The 18257-nt window shown below is 32.6% G+C and overlaps 2 protein-coding genes and 1 long non-coding RNA gene across 3 annotated transcripts in view; all 3 read right to left on the bottom strand.

Moving 5' to 3' along the window:
- Positions 1 to 13007: 13007 nt before the first annotated feature.
- On the bottom strand, positions 13008 to 14097 carry LOC116341367. The gene is made up of 3 exons (XR_004201153.1): positions 13772 to 14097; positions 13185 to 13615; positions 13008 to 13089 (listed from the first exon to the last, which is right to left on the bottom strand). It is a non-coding gene; the product is annotated as an uncharacterized LOC116341367 (long non-coding RNA).
- A 1154-nt stretch (positions 14098 to 15251) lies between these two features.
- LOC116340713 (aldo-keto reductase family 1 member B1-like) lies at positions 15252 to 16868 on the bottom strand. The gene is made up of 5 exons (XM_031767345.1): positions 16683 to 16868; positions 16208 to 16545; positions 15997 to 16141; positions 15705 to 15902; positions 15252 to 15637 (listed from the first exon to the last, which is right to left on the bottom strand). The coding sequence occupies exons 1-5, from the start codon at positions 16752 to 16754 to the stop codon at positions 15446 to 15448; spliced, it is 945 nt and encodes a 314-aa protein (XP_031623205.1). The 5' UTR covers positions 16755 to 16868; the 3' UTR covers positions 15252 to 15445.
- A 787-nt stretch (positions 16869 to 17655) lies between these two features.
- The window catches only part of LOC116340715 (aldo-keto reductase family 1 member B1-like), a 2155-nt gene continuing 1553 nt past the window's right edge, over positions 17656 to 18257 (bottom strand). Inside the window, exons 4-5 of the mRNA XM_031767346.1 lie at positions 18050 to 18247; positions 17656 to 17978 (exon numbers count right to left, since the gene is read on the bottom strand). Coding sequence (XP_031623206.1) covers positions 17787 to 17978; positions 18050 to 18247 — 390 coding nt within the window. The 3' untranslated portion in view covers positions 17656 to 17786. The remainder of the gene's footprint in view (positions 17979 to 18049; positions 18248 to 18257) is intronic.

Here is an 18257-nt window from a genome sequence, read left to right as displayed (position 1 = left end):
TAACCAGATTCTGAATTCGATATGCATGAATCTTAAATGTCAAAGAAAAACGAAACCGGCAAAAGAGATTTTCAAAATGACCAATTACAAGAATGCATCGTTATAATTTATTTAGGATAGAAAACAACGATATCCATCAAAATACCCTATAATTAAATTGTCCAAACTGTAGATATTTTGATGAATTATTGTTTTTCTTATGAACGTTATTTTTTCGATGATGTTCGAACAAGTTCAACGTGTTTTTGTTTTTGTGTCTTATCATAATGGATATTACATTTCAGTATGATTTTAATTCCAAACGAAAATCGTATTTATTTTTGAAACGACAGCCTTTCTTAACCACAAATGTGTTCAAATTGCCGCATTGCTATGAATTTATGCTCTTCGTAATTATCTGCTTGTTCGAAAGATCACTACTGACTTAGATGCTCGAGCACACATATCAATCGCTTCGATGCCGAAATGGTCTAATCAAATTCAAAATATTTAAAGGAATATTAAAAGCCTATAATTTCCACTGTGTGGATATTGATAAATGATTGAAATCTTAAAGGAAAAATAAGTGACTTTGATTTACATAATACCATCATGGAAGAACATGCAAACAAACCAAAGAAATATATCGATTTGAAAATCTACAAATGCTTGCGCGGTCAATGGACTCTGTATTCCAATGAAACTGACAGTTTATACCCCCTTCTTTTCATAAGTTAATATTGAAATAATGGAGATAATACAGCACTTATCGATAACAATAAACACGTCAGAAGACGCTATAAATAACAATTCCGAAGCAAATATACAAAAGAGATGACAGAAATATCAAGATTTACTCGACTTAACCAAATGAATAAAGTACAGAAGAAAAAAAAATTCTACTTAAATCCAAATGAAAACATTTTGACATTCGGAAGAATTTAAAGCGAGAAAAGAAATACTGCGAGAGAAGCGAAAAGAAGAAAATCCAATCTTATGGTCTTATTGATATCAAATAAGTCGCGCTACAATAAAAATCATGCCCGTACACAATGGCATTGCTCAACAAAAAAAAAAGAGTTCAATTCACACAGAGACTTAATTTGATTTAAATTCTGTTTTTTTTCTTAAACATTTACTTTATCTCTCGTTCTCGATAATTTCAATAAGAAGACAACGACAACAACGAAAATTTCTGAATGCTCAGCAATTGTTTGCATTTGAATCTATAATATTCAAATAAATGCGCTGACACGTTCAAAAATGTTGAAAAAAAGTGGTTCACAAAGGGCATACTACACATTTTAAAATGCGCTTTACTGCCATCAACTCGTCGATAAGTCGAATGCGCTCGCACTTGCAATTCCAATTTAAATGTCTTACAGCGATAAATTCATTCCATAAAGATCGGCATTTTCGGTGCCCGAAAACCACTTGAACAAATTACACACGTAATATTTTGTGTGTCGTTCATTACCCACTTCACAATCCAAGATTCCATTATTCCCCCGCGAACTATCACAATAAAAGATCGTTTCATAAACGAAATGAAAAGCATCTTCAATTCGGAAAAAAATTGTCAAAAGAAATCCGAATAAAAACATCGAAGGAACAAAAAAACAGAAGATGAAGAAGACATTGAAGCAACAAAAATTACTGAATACGATGCATATACTATCTATACGACACATGCATAGACAAAAAAGCAGCTTCTGCCTCTTTAATAGACATCTTTTTTGAAGAAAAAAATTGATATAATCCTTGTGAGAATATACTGTAGTAGCGTGTACCCGAATATTCACTTTTATTTATACTTGTTTCACGAAGACAAAGGTTGTTGCATAAGTATGGTTCAGAAAAATTTGAAAATGAATAATACCATATATTCATTTTAAAGGCGAAAATGCAAAGAAGACGGAACATCAACAAAATCACACGGAAAAGCATTATTATCAATGGAAATGGATGGAAAAAGCCGAGCCAGCAAAAGCAATTACATGAAAATCTCACAATCAAACGAAAAACGAGCGAAATTCTTTTTACTGGATTAATCTCGGTCTTTTTTTTAAATGTTGCTAGCGCTGCCGGGTTTGCTACCCGAAACGCGATTTAGCCACCATTTCATCGGAATATATTTTGAGAAAAAAAACCGAGATGAAGAACGCAACAATCGTCGAATGTTTTCATCTACTCGAAATAATTATGTGGATGGCATCAGTTTTTGCTATTATGTGCCATTAAGTCGGTGCATATGGAAAATCGAGATCAATGACCTACCTGCTTCTGCCAGTCAAAATATATACAAACACACACATCATCCCATCATGCACACAATAACCCGGTCTCGAGACGAGATGCTGCTGCAAACACACATCGAAAATCATCTCTCACTCACTCTCTTTTATTTTTTCGTATTTTTTCGGTGCTCCATCGTTACATTTCTTATTACTATGTCTGCTGTGTTGTTGCATCGACGACAAAATAGCAGGCACATCAAGATATTTTCCACATGTAAACATCCATATTATACAAAGCCCGAAAAAAAAACAAGAAGCAAAAGAAGAAGAGCCAGCCACTCACTAGTTTTATACATATAGTACATCTATTTACAAAAACATCGGATCTCATTCACTGGCATATAATACCTCTATCATCTCTCCATTTGACACATTCAAATGACACCACCCGAAAAAAAAATGTTGCATAATTTCAGAATGCCTATGCACAGAAGCGAGATTGGGTTTTTTTCTTTCTGAGCCACATGCCTTTTGACTCAAGTGTGTAGACTTTCTCTCTTTTCGCGTTGTTTCATAGAACATGGCACGTCAACGTGTTTGGGTAAATATGATTTTTTTTTTGTTGTTGTGCATATAGTGCGCTCGTCCCCGAGAAACGAAATAAAACCTTATATATTTTTCGGCTGGAAAGACTAAGAGTGAATAAAAAAAAATATTATGCTGAGATGGGAAACAATACGGTAAATCTACTCCACAAAATCTCAAGTATGTCGAAATATTCGAGGAGAAAAACTGGTGGATGGATTGAAAAAAGCGAGACGTTTTTTAAACAAAAGATTTGGATCCTTGTCAGATTTGGTTTTTTTTGGCTTTTTTGTTCGTCTCGACTTCCATCTCATGTTGCTATTGACACATACGCCGTTACACCATCGTCGAACGGGTTATGTATTGGAATCCAAAAATTTATTTATGAACACAAAAAACACTATGTAAAAAGACGTGTAAGTAAATCTGCATCAACTACTTGAAGCCACTTGAATTTTTGGAGGATGAAAGGAGAGCGGATTGTAAGCGATTGGTGCTTAAAATTCGATTTTCGTTTTGTTTTTTTTCTCGTGGTTTCACTATTCGTTTCATTGTTTGTTGTATGTAAATACGACGTCATCAAAGGATTATGTCATTGAGTGCAATTGAGCTATCGATCGGTTTCCTTTTGAGAATATTTTCCATGGCGCGGTTTTTAAATAGACCCAACCAAGCAATTTTTTGAAAATAAATGGTCTAGCAAAGCTAATTAAGGACAGTACAATTTCATCAACATTATTTATGGTTAAATGCATTGTAAAATCATAAAATAAAGTCAAGTGTCAATCAAAAATGACAGACCCGCTGAAAATGTAATTCGATTTAATCAGATTGAAAATAAAATAGCATGCAAACAACTGCATGAACTCACATTCAACCTGCTAATTTCGAGAAAATATGTTGTTGAACATTTGCTGAATTAATACGTTTTCGAATAGAAAATTGACCACAACTAATACTTAATGTGCGATAAAAATGAGGCAGGGAGGGAAAGTGACAATATTAGGAAGCCATAAAATGGAAATATAACACTTTTTACGATTGTGTGTGTTTTTTTTTGCCTTTATCTACCGAGATATGGTTTAATGTTAATTTCAGTCAAGCCCTCAATTGACTGCCGAATATTTCCAATGGCCAAGTGTCAAATGACAGCAATAAAGCAACATATCGGCAGTTGTTATTATATTTTTTACACGTAAACGTGTGTCATAAAAGAAAAATGCAATTATGTTAGCATCAATCACGCAAATACCAACTTCGAATGTGTGAGTGTTATGTATTTACAATATTTTTTTTTGTTTATTTTGTGTGTGTGGTTAATTTATCAGGCAAATTCTCAAATTACATCGATTTTGAACATATGGTTATACGGCAATAAGCATTTGGTTCATGATTCAAGCTGGTTCTCCCTATTTGTTTCGATTTTTGAACATTTTTGCGGCTTTTTTTCATCAGAGATAAAATCGGAAAAAGGTTTTGTCACTTTTATAGAGCTGTTAATTTGTTGAATTGCCTTTATAAAAAAATATTTACGAACTTAACACATGTTGGAATGGAAAATCAATGAAATTTCATTAGCTCTCACTCCAATCGCTACCATTCATAATTCACACTGACCATGTGGCAATAACGTCATTATTGCTCCGAGTGAAAATTGCGAAATATTTGAATTGAACTATTTTATTGCTTATGAACAGAGACATAGTTGACATTTTATCACCACCTCTGCTAATTTAATAACAGATAAACTGTAAACAAATGCTCAGAGAAAAATATTCCATTTTTCTACATGCTGTGCAGACTACGTAAAATATCAACTTTTATCCAAATTGAAACAGGTCGCCTACATTTGATCCTAAAAAAGAGCTTATGAATATAAAACAATTTTCCATTTCCCAGATGGTATTTTAGCTCTGAATTTTGAACACACAAATTAGCTGATTTAAAACATTTTTGAATACAATCATTTAAATAACTATAAATATAAGAGTTTCAAGTCTTTTCAAAGCAGATTAAAATCCACGCTCAATGTTTTCATGTATTATTTTCATTCATTGAATGAAAATAATAAACTCTTTTTGTGCGATAAACGAGTGAATGCAGTTCAACCGAGTGAACACACATATGCAACTGTCACATGAAAATTCACAGATACACAAAGAAATGTTCGTGCTTAATAATGTATTCATGAACCAAACAAGAAAACACACTTGCAACTTGGCGCTCAAGTTCCCATGTTTGCATTTGTAATAATGAAATGTATACTTGTGCAAAATATTACCATACATGATCGAACTGCAAAGAAAAAAGTATGCAGAGACCAGTCAAAGCACGTAGAAGTAATTCTTGTTTTGTTTCTTCGATGTATTCAATTTAATCATTTGAAATGGGGATTTACGAATATCAAACACATTTTTGCTTGGAGAATTTTACACGTAAAGTCCTTATCAATTTTTGATAAAACAAAACTTTCATAAGCAAAATTGAATGCACATATATTTTCATCAAGCATAATATTTCTGATAAGCAATATGATCTTTCCAATAAAGAACTCGTTTGAATTTGCAGCAATTTCTTAGCAATGTTCAATTATGCATAGAAGGGAGTGTAACATAAACAGATTCTAATCATAATAACATACTGAACATGATATTATCGAATGTGTTGTAACGTTTGGCAAACAAGTTCACCCAAAATGAGAGTGCATAAACGTGTCATGTGAAAACTGTAACATCTCACTCAATAAAAAGTCCTTTCTTTTTTTAATTTTTCGAAATAAGATGGAATACAAATTAGGGTCTGAATTAACAAAAAAAAAACAACTTGGTTGGTGTTACATTCCAACAATCAACCGAATGCAATTCAAGTGCAGTGTGAATGCTCTCTTTTCTTGTTATTGTTTGTGATTGAAATGTAGCCATACTACAACAAAATCCAACAAACGAAAATATAATAGATTGAAATTCCAGTGAGCGCACTAATAATCGAAATGTGTATTACACACACAATATCATTAAGTACAAAGCAAGAATATTTGAAATGAAAATTGTCATTCATGTTGTCACCGCCCTCTTATACTTTCGATCGTTGTCATCAAGTTTTGTTTGGTGAACAAAAAAAAAATGTGAAGAACTGATTATAAAAATAAAAACCGATACAGTTTGTCGGGTAATAAAATGTCAAGAGTGCTTATTGCGACACATTTGTATCATTCGTTGGATGCATAGTGTGATTACGTCGATAAGTGCATATTCATCAGGTGAGATCTATACAATACTCTTGCTATGTCTATGTTCAATGCAGCAAAAGGGTTGGAATGCACGAAATCTCAACGATGAGCTGAAGGGTGCATTTTCGACAATTGATTGGACCAGTTGCACTATTGTTCACGAACGAAGTACAGAAAAAAAGGCGGGTGCATATGTCGATACTTAACTACTCTGAGTACATGGCATGGCGTGGGAAAATCAGTTCCATTATATACCATAAAGAGGTTTTGTGTCACTACAATGCATAATAATGGAATTAAGTAAGTTTTTATATGCATCAGGTAATTTGATTTGAGCCGACGGTTTGAATAACATCTAGCCACTTCAGTCTGATCGTTTCGTTTTTTATGAATGGGATAGAAAAATGAGCGCGAAAAGGAATTTAGAAGGAACAATAAAATTTGGTTATTCTTTTATAGAAAATCATTGGAATCTACATTCAAGGTAATTGACATTCTGCGAATTGCGCCAAAAAAGTATGTTCATTCTTCTTCACATTGTTTTGTTTTGTATCTTCTTAAAAATTCTTTCTCATGACCTATATGGAAACATTCTCATCATTTATTTATGGAGTTGTTTTCTAAATGGATTCCTAATTGCACTCAATCAAACCTTAGATCGCATGAAATACACGCTCTATCAAAATAACTCAATCTTTTCAACCGAATAACCAAATTTACTCAGTTCGATGCATAATGACAAACGTAATAGGACAATGGTGAAATTCGACAATAAAACCAACCAGAAAGCATTGTTATACTATGAAATTAAAAACCATTGGTCGAAATAAACAACAACAAAAAAAGAATACATATACGCACAAGTCAAAGAGCAAAAATAATGATATAATTAAAAGGTTTAGGGAGATCCATTTCGCAGGCCATTAGAAATATGAAACCAATGTTTTGAATTTCCATTATTTTTCGATGTATTGTTTCAGATTTGGATTGTGACAAACAGCGATTTCGATCATCATTTCATTCGAATAAATGATTTTGAATAATGCATTTTTAATACCGATTTCAAGACAATTGTATTTCAATCGTCTCGCCACGTGTCGCACCGTTTGATCAAATGGCGACAGAAGCAGAACAGAACGTATGCAACTACCGATTCGAAATGAAAGTACGATTAAAGAGAAATACTAAATATTCAAATGTTCATTCCACTAAAATTTAGAACTTACAACACATTCGTTCATCACTATTAATTTGAATATAAAGTTATGAAAAATGAAGTATTGTTTAGGTGAAGTATTGTATTGTAGGCCGATTTCATAAATTCTAAGAAAAATCCATTCAAACATTGAAAACTGCAAATTGTTAATCGTTTAAGTGCTAAAAGATTGGCCTATTAAGTTGAATTATTCTCTTTGAATTACATTGTCTACCATTTAATAGAATATAAAACCCCTTTAAGAAAAGGACACAATAATTTAGCAAATGACAGAGAAGCACCAAGTATCATTAATACAGATGGAATACATGCGGGTAGTCTTCAGAAACCGTTTAAAATGTATTGATAAGTCCGACTTAAAATCGGTACTTTAAGAATGTTCAATTGCGTACTTGGATATTATGGAAAATGTGTTCGGTTCTCAAAATGGTTTAAATACAATGTTACTAATTCACAATTTCACAACTTAATGTTCACTGTTTAAGTGTAAATATGGTTTCATTACGGGTTTATGATTTTGATCTCTGAAAGAACTTCAAATCCCAAAGGCTCAATATTTTGTTGTTCACAACGTGTGCGTCTCTAAACACATAGTTCGTTTTTTTGTCAGTTAAAATATGCACATATCGCTATAAATTATCTACCGTGACGCAATAAAGACAGCGCGTGCCGCGTTTCTTCACTTCCGGCATTCGTGCGATGTAAAATGCAACCCTATTTCAAGTATTTATGTATTCAAATTGATCGAAAAGTCGGAAATCCTTTTTGTTGGCACAAAATATGTCGATACACCGGTTAAAACAAACACATTAGGTGCATCAACAAATCATATTCAACACAGCAATCAATGCATAACATCCTGCTGATTTGCATGTGGAAACCTATTGCATATTCACAGTTACAAATGAATGCGGACCCAAATTGTGGTGGAAATAACACATTGATCATTTTAATTGCACCAAATATCAATTAATTTGCATAATTTTTCTATCGTGATTTGATTTAAAACTAAAAGTGCACATAATTTCATGCCAAAAATTACAGCAGTCAATGAATTTACATTGTACTGATTGAAAAATGGGTGAATTTCATTCACGTTATATTCAAATTAAATTGCGATTCAAAATGTAAATTAATACATGTTGTGCTGGTATTTTTGTTTGGATTTAGTTTGTGGGTTTGACTAGTTATTGCCAGAATATCAACCATTTTTTAATGTTGACAACTCTAATGATATATGGCGTTTGCATTTTACCCAGTTTTAACAATGGACGTTTGACGTAATCTCAATTAAATGAGCTGCCAAACAATATGCAAATCAAATGAAGACACTAGAGAGAGAAAAAAAAGTGTTGGGGATGCGTGTTCATAATGTTGATTTATTCATGAACTGATTACAAACTATAAGCCAAAGTGGAATTGTCAAAAGTCCCCAACATTTATGTGTGCGTGAACACAATATGTTTTTATACGAATGAATAAAGGTTGAAATATAACCAACTTCATGCTAGTGCTAAGAATTATAATTTGTGAATTGATAGAAATTGTGGAAATTAAATAATAAGTGAATGTTTAAAATATTGTAAGTACAAAAAATGTTTAAACATTTATTTTATTCTAAACAGATAAAAAAAATCCAAAATAATTAGTTCATTTTTCGAAATATCAAAGAAATTTCAAACATCATTTTCATTCCAAATCTACAAGTAGCATGAAGTTGGTTATGAATGGTTCGCTCGAACAGCTGTTTCTTGACATTTTGTTTTGTTTGTGTGTGAGTAAAAGAGTGTAAGAAACTGCGTTAGGGACTTTATAAAGGCATTTGACATTACCTCTTTCAATAAATCTAAATATGTGCAACGAAATGGATACAGCCAACACTGTAATTATATATTGGGTTTGAAGTGGTTGAGCTGGGCGCATTCTCTCTGTTACACGTACACATATACATCATTTTATTAGGTATTTTTCACGCATGAATGATTTAGTTGTTGGGCTTTTCACTGAAAAATACATCCATTCGAAATACATCCATTGAATTATGGACTGTTTTTTTCATCGTTCACAGATTGCAAAATAATAGTGGTTTCTCTCCGCGCATGGATTTCAAATTATTGATACCATTTTCGAGTACATGTGCTGATATGTGAAATGCTTAAGCTATAATTATAACGATTTTACTGGTTTATAATTTTGAATTTTCTGTAAATTCCATTCAAATATTCATCAGGCGCACATAATAAATTCATCAAAAAAAAATTGACTCTAAAAAATGCGAATGGTAATTTTTGAACCAAATGACCTGGTTGAGACCATTCAATTTTGATAATGATATTGTATTAGGGGAAATGAAATCAAATCAAATTGAAATATCAACTCAAAAAAGAGCATAACTTTTTTTTGGAACCATTTTTATCTATTTAATATATAATTTAACATCAATCGGTGGTCATTTTGAATTTTGTCCAAATTGTGCGGCTCCATATGGCAAACAGATGGCTAAGAATATAAAGTTCTATTCATAAAGACTTTGGAATGGACATGTATGTTTACTCCAATAATTTCACTTAAATACAAGTTATATTTTAAACTTGGCTTGAGGTAAAATCTTGAACAACATCCCACACAGCCAACAATTCTTAGAGCCATTTCATTTCAATTTGTGTTAAAAAAGCACTTAAAACATATTACTTTTTCTCATTCATTCAATTCAAAAATAATAATTTTATCGGAATTAATAGCTTTAAACGGTAATTTTTCAGCGATTTATTTCAAAAGGGGTAATTGGTTCATCGAGTCGTCCAATTTATCAATTCTCTGTCACCGATATAATGGATATTTTTGAAATGTATATGTAATGTTTTTGAGAAAAAAAGTCTCAACTCTTTTTAATCCACTTAGACCATTGATTGTCCAACACCTTTAAGTGTTGTGATTTTATCTTGACGACACTTCCATTCATTTGTGTATATGAATAAATGTGGTGCCGGTTTTTTTTTTGCACATTAAAATTCATTGCCCCGATAACTGTTTCAAATTAATTTAAATGTATACAAAATGTATTACAATTTGTGAATTGGCCTCGGTGATTTAATAAATGGATTTGCATACGCTGTGAATTCTTATCTAATAACGCCCAAACGAAATCGAAATCGAAAAGAGCGACGAGCAAATTGTTTTATACTCTGATATTTGTGTATTTCGTTTTTTCAATTGGATTCGTGCAATATATTGAGAGTAATACAATTTCACTGGCACATCTTGGTCAGTGTCGAGTGAAAAATAAACACAATTCGATTATAAAATAAAAGTCGTGATTCGATTACAATGTTTGAATTTAAATGAAGAGCCAAACGATGCAGAACAGTAGAGAAAACATTGAAACGATGAAATGAATAATTATTGTGTGTAGTGTTTTTGTCGATTAATCACAGTTTCATTGCAAACAAAATGAGTAGATAAAAATGGACGCGCAAATGCGAACAAAACAATTGCAAAACGAAACTGAAAATCGAATTCATAATATTATTCAAACAGCTGTTGAATGCGCCAAGTCTTACCTGCATTTCATGCGCGATGCAAATTCACTGATACGAAATACAATGAATCCGTTGGAGTAACTGAAAGACATCGAACACATATTTCTAATATTGTTGTGTGTTATTAGTTGAATACATTTTATTTATTTCCACGTTATTTTTAGATCAAGGCTAACGCGATGATAATAGTACAAAACACGTTACTTACTTTAAGTCTTCAGTGTGCATGCTTAACGAAATCGCCACAACATCTGACGCGAAATGCAACGCGAATGCAGGTAATAAAGCAATAATGGTGAAGAGAAAAAAAAAAGAGTAAAACCAACATACACGCTGTAAGCCTCGCAAAAGAACGTAAACAAACGAAATGACGCGTGAGTCGCAGCTCAAAACAACTATGTATGTTGTTTGAACGTTAGACACATGTGCGCAATAACAACATAGTGTTTGGCGCGCGAGCTATGTTCTTTTTTTCGTTCAGTTAGATTTACGAGCGATTTTTTTTGGAGACTAAGTGTCGTTACAGATTTAAAAACATGATGTAATTGTCAATGAGAATAGTCAAAGAATGCCATTATAATTCATTTGCATTTTGAAGTTGGTCGATTGGTTTCTGCAATGTACATTTTACCCCTGACCCACGATTAGATGCACTTTTGCATTTTATTCATTCAGCGAATGAACGAACAAAAAAAAGATGTCAATCTTACTTTAGCGGTCTAATATTCACATGAATCCAATCACTTCGATTCGTTTGGAATACATGCATAGTGTGTATGCCTGTGACGATTGCATTGAAACGAATTTTACAAGTACTCTTCGCTCAATTGGCAGTGGAAGTGAAGTGCATCACATGAACAGATCGAAAGACAAAAAAAAATGCAACAGAACATATACAATCGATCTATAGAATAAAGAAGCATGCGCTCGACGATCACGTATTTGCATAATATACAACTGCGATATTTGCAATGACCATGTAGTTTCGATCAAACCCATTTAAATGTGGGTAATAAATGCATAATCTTGGCCCAATTTTGTTCCATCCATTTCTTCTATCTGTTTGTTGTGATCACAGAAAAAAAACACGTTATAAAATCATAAAAATGATTTAAATAAATCTACATTGAAAATTAAATACATCATAAAATTATTATGCTTAGTTTCCGAGTATTAATATCATCGAGATTATGCTGTATGACGCAATTGAATTGGCTGTCTGCTTTTCAAATTCAATGGGCATTTTTTTTGCTTGCACTCGTTACTGTTATCGTGTGTTGCTAAAAAGCAAATTAATGCGATGCATGCAATATGCTTCGACTTGTTCAAACTGTGGGCTGATTTTTTTTTAGTTTCGTTCATTGCGGTTGTTCGTTCACATTAAATTTTGTTCGCTGAGAATTTGTAGTAGTACTTGCAGCAGCGCAATACCAATAGACATCAATTGGTTTTGTTTATATTCGTCGTAAGCTTGAAACAAATTGGTAATGGCCTCTCCCAACCATCAACTCAATCGACTGCGATTGGCATGAATTTTTTTTTCTCTCGACTACATCAAGTGCTGCAATTTTATTTCTTTTACACACGTGTTGCAGTTGGCGTTTTATGGATTCGCCAGCATTCGACAATTCCACTAGACAAAAGCAATGGATGAAAAATGAATAGTGCTAATTTAATAATATGTTCGTTTAAACAATAAATGTGGCTCGGTTGTGTGTAACTCATTCGCCATTGTCACTACATTATTGGGATGCATAGCTTTTTTACGAACAACGATGCAGAGAATTGAAGAGAGAGAGAGAGAGAGAGAGAGAGAGAGAGAGAGAGAGAGAGAGAGAAAACGAATCTGCACAACGGCCTGTCTCAAAACACATTAATAAATAAAAATTATATATTGTAAAATTGCTAATAGATTATAAATGAAACGGCATCTGAAAACCAGTCAAACACAAGCGAAAATCATGGGCTATGAAGCTGTTTTGAGTTTTTTTGCACACAACAAACGCGTTTACTGTTAATTAGGTTAAGGATATTCTTGTAGCGTGCGCGTTTTTGTCTCTACGTTTGTTTCTCGGAATACATTTATGTTGCTGTTTGATTGGTAATTTCGCTATGTAAATGATTATTTTGCAAAATTTATGTTTTGTCAATTTGATTTGGATTTATTCAAATGAAGACATTTTTAATTGAATGTTACTTGTTTTGACTGTGATTTTTGAAACCACCGACTTCGTTTTATTGTATTTTTGTGTCTGTTGTTGCAATTATAGTGTTGCCGGGTATTATAATTCATGACTGTTTTATCTACAAACTAGATTAAGAATTGAGCATTAGAGATACATTATTGTATGTGGGAATCATAAATAATACATTCTTGATTCAAGAGCCACATCATTTACCATTTATCATGATATTTTTTTTTTGCTCCAAGAACGGGCATTACTTTCAAAATCACACAAAACGTATATTTCAAATGTTATCGATGCAAAGCCATGAGCGACAATTCTTGCACTTAGCGCAGCCTCACTTGGAATATAAAAAAATGTACTTAATTTGTCGTCATTTTATCATCGATCGCATACTGACATGTATAAGTAATATATATTTAAATCATAGCCATTTCAAGCTGTTTATTCTAATTGCAAGTGTTGAAAATGTCAGTGGATACGTTGAACTTCCGATTATTATATGTCATTGAAATAAAATTACATATATGACCCAAAATCCACAGCAATGCCATTAGAAGTCAGCAATGCCCCAAGGGAAATTCGAATCACTGATTTCGTTTGTCTTCCTTTCATTGTTTTATTTTTTGCTGCCGATGTTTAACCTAAAACGAAACAAACATATTTTTTGTTTAATGAGGACACAGATTACACTTGTATAATAATACTTATTTTGAGAGAGCGAAGAGTGAAGAAAACGAAATTTACTTACAAATTACATCTCAATCAAAATTCATCTCAAGAAGCGCATATAAATTTACCTAAAAAGACCTATTGCACCATAAAAGGGTTAATAGTAAATCTAGAAAAAAATAAACACATTTTTATCGCGTGCATAATCCCGTCAATATGTAGATTGCTTCGAGATGAGCTCGTTAATGGAGAGACCTTTCAGTTGCATTCTTTTTTATTCATCATAAAATGGTCTTTCGATTCGTTCCATTTGAGAGTTCAAAATTACTCAGACCACATCATAAACTCCACTATAATTTATGCACGATATCATGTGAACTTTAACACTTTTCTTGGAACTCTATTTATACATTCAATTTTTTGAAAGCCACACTTTTACTATCAGAATTTTTAGCACGATATATGTCTTCGGGCTGCACTTTTACGCTTGAAATAGCTATTTGGATTTGGTTGCAAAGAATCATATGTGTGTTTGGGTGTCGTATGTGTGTTTCAAACAGCTGACCAAAATGTGTTCATTTATGCATGTTGATGCGATCATCTGAGCGAATGAGCTAATAGCCATAGTTTATTATTATGATTGTCATACAATAGAGTTACTGCACACAACAACCAACAACAACCAAATTGTCGATGCATTAAAAGCAAAGCATTTACTTCATAATGGGCAAATGTTCGAAGAGACAGATTACATAGTGCCATTGTAATTTATGCAATTTAACTGCATTGCACGGTGTACAGTTAAGCGGTGACATGCGATTTGACTTTCCGTCTCTTTTCACCTTGATATCGTATGTTGCCCATTTTCAATTTTCATGTGATGTATTTCAAGCGTGAGCTCAAGAAACACTGTGCACATTTAATAACTTGTTCTACAGCTTTTTTGTTTGTTGCTATTTTCAGTGAGCCTACGCTCGATATGTGTGTGTGTACGAGTGTATTTTGATTGAGCACTATGTCAATATTTAAGTAACTTAAACGTGGGCAATTTAACCAATAATTACTACTTTATACTAAATAAAGATTATTACTTTTTTTCTTCTTTTATTCCGGTTGGTTCTATCAATTATTCCGCTCAAATTCGACTCTAATTATCATATATGCTATTGCAATGTTTTCCACACAACGCGACAGTTCTGGCCAACAGAGATGCATACATATTATATGTTGGTGCAGTTTTTATTTATTTTGATTTGTTACACCTTTGTGCAATATAATTTTTTATTTGTGTGTCAACAGTGCGCACGTGGAAGAGTTTTGAATAATCGAGCCACAGTGCCGACACAATCATGCAAATGAAGCGGCGAAACGACACTTCAACATTTTAAAGTGTTTTATGAAAGAGACGGTTATTTTTCAGATTACTAAAATTAATTTTATTATACATAAGTTTTTGTTTTTCAAAATAAATTTCAAAACAATTTTCAATTCGCTTTGAGAAAATAAAAAAAAACACCCACATCAATCAACATTCAAGGTTCATCTTTTGTTCAGAAGACGTGATTTTGTGATGACATGATTTATTTCAAGAAAAAACGCCGCTTTAAATCGATTAATTTCTTTTTTATATGCATTTTTTTTATTCTGCTCATTATTTTATTTATTTACTTTCATTATATTTTATGTGTTTTACGGTTCAGCAAATTCTTGATAGCATTTTGAAGCCAATGCGATGATTGTAATTGACTCGGTAATTAGACAAGAGTGTTGTTCTTGAAAATGAATAAGCTGATAAAAACACATTAGAATTCAATTCCGAATGGAAAGTGTTTGTCATTGCGAGACTCGATGAATGGCACCACTCGTTCGCACGTATTCAATGTATCGATGTATTTTATTTCATCGTCGGTCAATTTGAAATCGAAAACGCTAATATTTTCTTCGATTCGGCTTGGAGTAACTGATTTGGGGATTGGAACCGTTCCAATTTCAAGCTATAAATACAATTTTCATTACTTTTAAAATTGATAAACGCACAATATACATTCGGTGTTGTCATACCAGATAACGAAAAACGATTTGTGGAACAGTTTTGTTATATTTTTTGGCAACGTCACCAAGTTTAGCATCGTACAAAAAAGCGGGCTTATTTTCAGCTGGATTTTGTTTTCCTAATGGGCAAAATGCAGTTACAGTGATATCACGATCTTGACAATACTTTATCAATTTTTTTTGGTTGAATTGTGGTGAGCATTCAATCTGAGTACATTAGTTGAAAAAAAAAGTAATTGAACAGATATTTAATTTTAATTTTGGATACAAATTACGAAAAAGCGAGAATCGCCGTATTTACCTGATTGTTTACAGGTTTGATGCGACAATTATCCAACAATCGATCAATTTGTTGGCTATTAAAATTACTTATTCCAATACTTTTAACGAGTCCCAGGTCGACAAGTTTCTCCATTGCCTTCCATGTGTCTAGATAATCAACATCCCTGTTTGAGAGTCAAAATTAAAGTGCTTATTATTGTAGTGAAAAATGCTTATTTTTCGTAAATTACGCGTGATCGTATTGGCCGTCGGGAGTCCGTGGCCCATATTCAAAAGGTGTTCGTTCTTTGAACGCAACTGGCCAATGCATTAAATACAAATCAATATATCCCAGGCCAAGTTTTTCACAACTTTGTCGACATGCTTTTTCAACCTTTTCCGGCTCATGATCGGTATTCCATAGCTTGGTAACAATGAAAATTTCTTCACGTTTCACAACACCCTCTTTAATTTTCCCTTGAATGGCCTTTCCAACTTCTTCTTCATTAACGTAGATACGAGCGGTATCAAAATGACGATAGCCAACATCAATGGCATGTTTTATAGCACTATCAGCCTCACCAATAGACTGAAAAAGTACGAAAATGATAACTTTTCATAATTTTCATGAATTTTTTTCATGTCTTCAAGCACTTTTAATCGTATTTCATAACAATTTCAATCTTGATTTCAACAAATTTACATTCAATCAAATGAAAATCTTGCCTTATAAGTTCCCAAACCAAAACTTGGCATTTTCAAGCCATTGTTCAATGAAATGCTGGGTGCTTTAGCCATTTTTGAAAAAATAAAAATTGAAAATAAATGTAACACTTAAAACACTGCTGTTTGATGAAACGTGGCTATGACACTTTTGACGCATCGAATGAAAATTTGATTCGTTTTACGTCTCAATGAAATTTCATTAGTAATAAATCAATGGTCCGGTCCGTATTAAGTAGAAATGAACATCACAGTCAAAATACATATAAAACATTTCAGTGTTGCTTCACTAGTTCGTTTGGAACAATACGGTCCCAGCTACGTTCTGACAGCATCGCACACATTCCCAAGTAAGTATTCAAGATAATAAAATATATAACACATATTCTAGGGGCAGATCAGTACTAGAATAATAATTTTTGTTTAAAGTAATTCTATGTTGTGAGTAGTATTCCATATTAATCCATAGTAATACACACTTACGTAAATTCTAACAGCAGTGCAATGACGTTTCATGCGTACGTTTTGTATGACATTTGCTAGGCATAAAGCGAACGACGTATTTTCCGGATGAGACATTTTATTGTTAAAAAATGGAAAATATCGAATTTAATTTAATAAATATCGAATAAATTGTTTCAATCCGCAATATACTGTTAGAATTTACACAAGTGTGTATTACTGCGGATTAATATGGATTAATACTCACAACATAGAATTACTTTAAACAAAAATAATTATTCTAGTATTGCTCTGCCCCTAGCACATATTACGTCATAATCAAAATACATTGAAAATATTCCAGCTGTGCTTCATTCTTCTTCATCGGAGATATCACTGTTTTAAAAAATAAATTCTACTTTGCATATTTTGTGAAATATAAATTGTAAAATTCGATGAAAAACGTCGCTCAATTTGAACGTCTCAAGGTCGTTTTTATTTTTAAATACATTTAATATCAGAAATAATCTTTTCATTCCATTTTGTTTTCTTTTAATTTATTTTATATTCAACATTGCACTTTAAATACATTGTGATAATTGTAATTAACTTGATAAAACGACTAGATGGTTGGTCTAAAAACGAGACAGAAAACAATTTCATATTTTAGAATTCAATGCCAAATGGAAAGTTTTTGTCATTGCGCGCTTCGGTGAATTCCAGCACTCGTTCGCCGGTATTAAATGTATCGATGTATTTAATTTCATCGCTGGTTAATTTGAAATCGAAAACGCTAATATTTTCTTCAATTCGGCTTGGAGTAACTGATTTGGGGATTGGAACTGCTCCAATATCAAGCTATAAATACAATTTATAATATCAAAGGTATTAACAAACAAAAATTATTTACACATTCTGTGTTGACATACCAGAAAGCGAAAAACGATTTGAGGAATGGTTTTGTTATACTTTTTGGCAATGTCGCCAAGTTTAGCGTCGTACAAAAATCCGGGCTTCTTGTCGGCCGGAATTGGTCGTCCCAATGGACAGTATGCAGTAACAATAATTTCACGATCTTGACAAAACTTTATCAATTTCTTTTGGTTGATTTGCGGCGAGCACTCAATCTGAAAATAT

The sequence above is a fragment of the Contarinia nasturtii genome, unplaced genomic scaffold (genome assembly GCF_009176525.2).
Source record: "Contarinia nasturtii isolate CC-2019 unplaced genomic scaffold, AAFC_CNas_1.1 Cnas_scaffold_695, whole genome shotgun sequence".
NCBI classification, from domain to species: Eukaryota; Metazoa; Arthropoda; class Insecta; order Diptera; family Cecidomyiidae; genus Contarinia; species Contarinia nasturtii.
This window is presented reverse-complemented; position numbering and strand designations above follow the sequence as displayed.

What these genes read in the sequence shown, in the direction of transcription:
- LOC116340713 (XM_031767345.1), bottom strand. Translation starts at nt 16,754, where the DNA reads ATGGCTAAAGCACCCAGCATTTCATTGAACAATGGCTTGAAAATGCCA. An exon ending in GACGGCCAATACGATCACGC is followed by an intron (nt 16,142 to 16,207) that starts GTAATTTACGAA and finishes ACTCTCAAACAG; the next exon opens with GGATGTTGATTATCTAGACA. An exon ending in TCAAACCTGTAAACAATCAG is followed by an intron (nt 15,903 to 15,996) that starts GTAAATACGGCG and finishes TAATGTACTCAG; the next exon opens with ATTGAATGCTCACCACAATT.